We start from the raw sequence: 5,146 nt of genomic DNA on the forward strand, positions 1-5,146 counted from the left end.
CCCTCTCCACACTCCAGACCCTCCCACCACTCTCCACCCACTCTGACCCGCCCACCCCTCTCTACCTACTCTTGACCCATCCCCACCTCTCAACAAACCATGAGGCCTGGCCCATCCCCACCTCTCTACAAACCACAAGTGCTGGCCGAGACCTCTCGTAGCCGGGAAATCTCTCACACGGTAGCAGAGAGGTCTCTGGCGTGCGGGACCTGCACTCACTGTCATTGTCCATGAACACCTGAGGGTCATACGTGAAGCCACTTTCCTCCAGGCTGTTCCCACAACTGTTGTGCTCCCCCGGCTTTTGAAGGTTGATGACGGAGTTTATCCCATGCCTGCGGGTGAACGAGAGAGAGAAAGAGAGAGAGAGAGAGAGAGTGAGCGAAGGCGTGTGTGGTGGGACGTGTGATGTGGACACCTGCCGGGCGTGCATACTGTGCTAGCACGCGCTGGCACCTCATCAGAGATGTTGATTGCAGGTGTTCATCTCACACACAAGACGCCAATACTTTTTAATAAATGCAGCGGGACGTATACATCGTTGCTGCTGCGTAGGCACGACAACGTCATCAATATGTTTCCCGTTACTACTTTTTATAAGTTCATGTCATTATTTTGTATATATACAATACATACACATATGCAGATGTATTCGTAATAACTGAGATTATTATAAAATTATATGTGTATATATATTTAATTATGTATTTATTTATATATTTACAATTCATACTTTAAACTTACCTTTTGAATTGTTCAATAATGCCATACTTCTTCATTGCCATTGTACTAGGCCTTGCCATGGCGAGGATATCGCCCGTGACCCTGCAAGCACAAGTGCAGGTCACGTGGAATGAAGGCGCATGAGCGTAGATCAGAAATGCTGACACGCGTGTTTCTACAGACTATTCAATCAGCAAACAACATACGTACCCAAGCATCGACGTAATCATTTTAGCAATTAGTTAAGTGTATAGAATATGGAATTTACCTGCAGCAAATTGTTATTACATTCCGCAATGATTGATTGAATTACTCACAGCAGTTAACTTATTCCATGCTGAGAGCGAAATTCGTGTCGTGGGACCCCAGCTCACTGCTGCCGCTGATGATGATTATGAAGGTGCCGATGATGTTGATGATTAGGATGTTTCTGTTGCTGTTGTTGCTGCTGCTGCTGCTACTACTACTATTTCTACTATTTCTAGCAGTATTAGTACTGCTTCTACTGTTGCTGCTTCTATTGTTGCTAGTACTATATATGGTACTTCTATATATAGTACTATATATGGTACTTCAACAATTTGTCTCATGTTTTCCAATTAATGACTTAATCATAGTTCACCGTAACCCTTCAGATTCATTGAAAACCTATACCGACATTGATTTGTCATATTATTGTTATGTAAATGTTGTCGTTAGAATCAGCTTAACTGTGAACGTAGCACGTACCGTACGTAACCCCGCACACAGACACACATCAAATTATGTTTGCCCATGCAAAATGTTGCACGAAATAGAAAGCACTACTCTTTGTTACATGCAAAGGTTTTGTTGTTTTAACGTTTGTATAGAACCGTGCACGTGACAATGTCAGAACTTCACAGAGCAATCAATTGCCTACATCATGTAACATTACGCAAGCGCAAATGTTAGCATAGAACAGTGTGCTTGCCGCCTACTACCACACACGCACACACGCACGCGAGGGCATGAGGACAAAGGATTGACGCCTGTCCACCATCCTTCCCACACCCTTATTCCCCCCACCCCCAATTACAGATATTGATCATAGCCATGCGATAGAAATCCGTTGGGGGCAGGTGTAGTGGAATGACGCAGACACGTTATAGCATTCATATTAGAATGTAAGGGTGGGACGACTCATTGACGCTGAGAGGGTCTATGTCCCCCAGAGTACTATCGGAGGGTACCCTGGGTACGGTTCGATACATCGGAACGTACCCTGGTACTATCTAATATGCCGGACCGTACCTCGCCTACTCCACTAACAAGTCTAGGGAGTCGCCTACGCCTACTCCCTAACCCTAACCCTAACAATATCAGATAGTTACCAGGGTACGTTCCGATATATCGAACCGTACCCAGGGTACCCTCCGATAGTACCCTGGGGGACATAGACCCTATGAGCCTCATTGACATATCAATGTATTGTGATACCAACATCGACCAATCACGTATCGATACGTACGACTATTCACAATATCCATATGATATCGATACTCTACTGAATAAAATCCATGTCGTTTGGTAGCCGAGTTTCATCAGAAAACAAATGAAACATGACAAGATTCGCAGTTCAATAGCAGTTGTTTACTAGACGCTCTAAGATACAGATTTGTAGCATATTCACACGATTGGTAGAGTCCCGATTAAGAATACAGTCAGGGTTTCATACGGACAGGTACCTCTGTATACACGGTTTGTATAGTATGCTAGGTAGTTTCTCTTGAAACTATCGCGATACGTATCATATTCTGAAAGGTGTATCCTGACATGGATGACATCGTGACTCACCCGTATCGTAGGATCAGGGCGTCAAGTGAATAGGAAAATAAGAATTTCAGATGGGAAAAAATAGGAGGAAAATAGGAATTTTGATGAGAAAATATATGGTAAATAGGAATATTTTTGGCGTTAGATGGCCTCCCAACACCCCTACAGCCATCCCGATCCACCACAAATGGTTTTAATAATATACATGAGTTACATCACATGCGAACAATATTTTGAGGTTTTAATGAAAAAATTCAAATGCATGTTAAAATTGATTAGCAGTTTATACATGCATAAGCATGCATAATGTATGTATAAGTAAGCATAAGTAAGTAAGTAAGCATAAGTAAGCATATGCATAAGTAAGCATATGCATAAGTAAGCATACATGCATGTAGACTACTCCAAAATAGTAGTGAAATCAGTGAAAAAAATTCACGAGGGCTCGGGGCGATTTAGCCCCCCGAAATGCCAAAAAAGCACCGGAAATAGCAAAAAGAGCCCCCGGAAATTTGCATAGAGTTCAATGCAAACCAAATTTTAGAGTGCTATTTTCATGCACGCGAGCTTGAAAAGTAGCCCCGAAAAATAAATTGTACATTTTTTCCCTGGTAGAGATAATGATTAAAAATAAAGACTAGACATGCACATGATATAAGATTATTCAGAAATTGTGCAATTAATTTGTACTATAAAGCACAAATATGTTAAATAGGAATATGTGTTCATTAGATGGCCTGATGAAATAAAATCTGTGATAGTAAAGAGTATATTACGTTAATTTAAAGTAAGGAGTGGGGGTCTGGGGGTCCTCCCCCGAAGGAAATTTTTGAAAATTGGGTAACCTGAAATGTAAATTCCTGCATTCTGAGAAGGATACATACAATTCTGGATTCAGAAAAATGGAAAGCCCTCAAAAATAAGAAAAAATAGGAATTTGTCCAGAAAATAGGAGAAAATAGGAATTGCCCAGAAAATAGGAAAAAATAGGAATTTGTCCAGAAAATAGGAGAAAATAGGAATTGCCCAGAAAATAGGAAAAAATAGGAAAAAATAGGAACTTGACGCCCTGTAGGATGTACCGTATTCGTGCACGCATTCAAATTCTCTTTTTTCCCTTCGGATGATTCCAATCTGGAACAACCTACCCGTGGGTGTTGTGTAAGCAACGAACGTTGACATTTTTAAGTCAAGGCTTCACTCCCACATGCACGCGAACCCACTTTAAGAGGACACCAGTTCCATTGCACTCACATCATCATTATGCACCTGTTTGTTTATTGGGTTTATCCCTGAAGGCACTTACTACCTTGTCATTATATCCAGTGTAGTGGACACCGACAAGTATGAGAACATAACATAACCGTACGTGCTACACACGGGACATACTCCTCACTGCCGCTCATAGGGTCTATGTCCCCCAGGGTACTATCGGAGGGTACCCTGGCAAGGGCGGATCCAGAGCTGAGAGTATTTTTCCAGATTTTAAGAGCACATCCCCCACAGTGAGCGCCGCTAGGCGCGAAGCACATGGCGGGGGGGCTGGGGGGCCTCCCCCAGGAAATTTCAAAATTTCAAGGGTCCCTGGGCATAAAAATGAGCACCATTTGAGCACACATTTAGTCAAGCAACAATAGCTAAAAACCATATGGAATTTTATTTCTGCTTCATTTTGCCTGCGCTTTGCATACCAGCAATTAATGCAGAATTATTCAAGCACTTCCCTTTTTTTTCAGATATCAAAGCTAGTTTTGTTACCATGTAAAATTTTGATTTCCTTCAAGTCCTGTCAATGAATCAGGAGAAGAAGAAAACAAATAATGAATATAACCAAATTCCATCAAATTGTTTTCTGTATTTTTTGTATTTTTTGTAAATTTTGAAGGGCACTTCGAAATCTAGACCGTATTTCCCAATACGGCAAATACGGTCTGAATCCGCCCTTGGCTGGGTACGGTTCGATATATCGGAACGTACCCTGGTAACTATCTGATATGGCAGGGGCGGATCCAAGAATTTCAAAAAGAAGGGGCACCAAATGAGCAATATGTAGTGAAATGTGGGGGATGATACGGTGAGAGAGCGGAGTGAGGGGGGGGGGCAGGGGCGTGTACAGGATTTGGACCAGGGGGAGAGGGTCTAACCATAACCCATACTTGCGAGCACGGGAAGGGGGGATCTGGGGGGCCCTCACCCCAGAAAAATTTAGAAATTCGACCCCCTCAGATGCGTTTTCTGCGCGAGCAGGGGGGTCCGGACCCCCTGGACCCCCCTCCCCTGTACACGCCCCTGGGGGGAGGGTGTGGAAGGGGGGTTACCCCCTCCCACAATAGGGAGCTTTTGCACTTTTTAGCTTAAAATGGTGCAATCTGGTGCATACTGTAGAGGGTATTTTAACTCATATTGCAGCAAGCATTTATGTGTTAAATTTGAGCAGTGGCGTGACCAGCCTTTCGGTATGGGGCGGAAGGGGGGGGGAGGCAAGACCGTCAAATGTACCGAGAAATTACATTACACTGAAATGTTTTAAACCTTATATATTTCTGACATGATCATGTGGTATTACAGAAGCACATTCACATATCAAATAACTATTGCAGGCTAGAGAAAAATATGGCAATTTCAAAAT

At 42.8% G+C, this 5,146-nt stretch overlaps 1 protein-coding gene across 1 annotated transcript in view; it reads right to left on the reverse strand.

Annotated features, from left to right (window-relative positions):
* Window positions 1-953, reverse strand: part of LOC106806301 (protein tyrosine phosphatase domain-containing protein 1-like) — a gene marked incomplete at its 3' end in the record, with an annotated part of 6,512 nt that extends 5,559 nt beyond the window's left edge. The window contains exons 1-3 of the mRNA XM_014808188.1: window positions 934-953; window positions 745-825; window positions 220-335 (exon numbers count right to left, since the gene is read on the reverse strand). Coding sequence (XP_014663674.1) covers window positions 220-335; window positions 745-825; window positions 934-953 — 217 coding nt within the window. The remainder of the gene's footprint in view (window positions 1-219; window positions 336-744; window positions 826-933) is intronic.
* Between the last annotated feature and the right edge of the window lie 4,193 nt (window positions 954-5,146).

The sequence above is a fragment of the Priapulus caudatus genome, unplaced genomic scaffold (genome assembly GCF_000485595.1).
Source record: "Priapulus caudatus unplaced genomic scaffold, Priapulus_caudatus-5.0.1 Scaffold153, whole genome shotgun sequence".
NCBI classification, from domain to species: domain Eukaryota; kingdom Metazoa; phylum Priapulida; class Priapulimorpha; order Priapulimorphida; family Priapulidae; genus Priapulus; species Priapulus caudatus.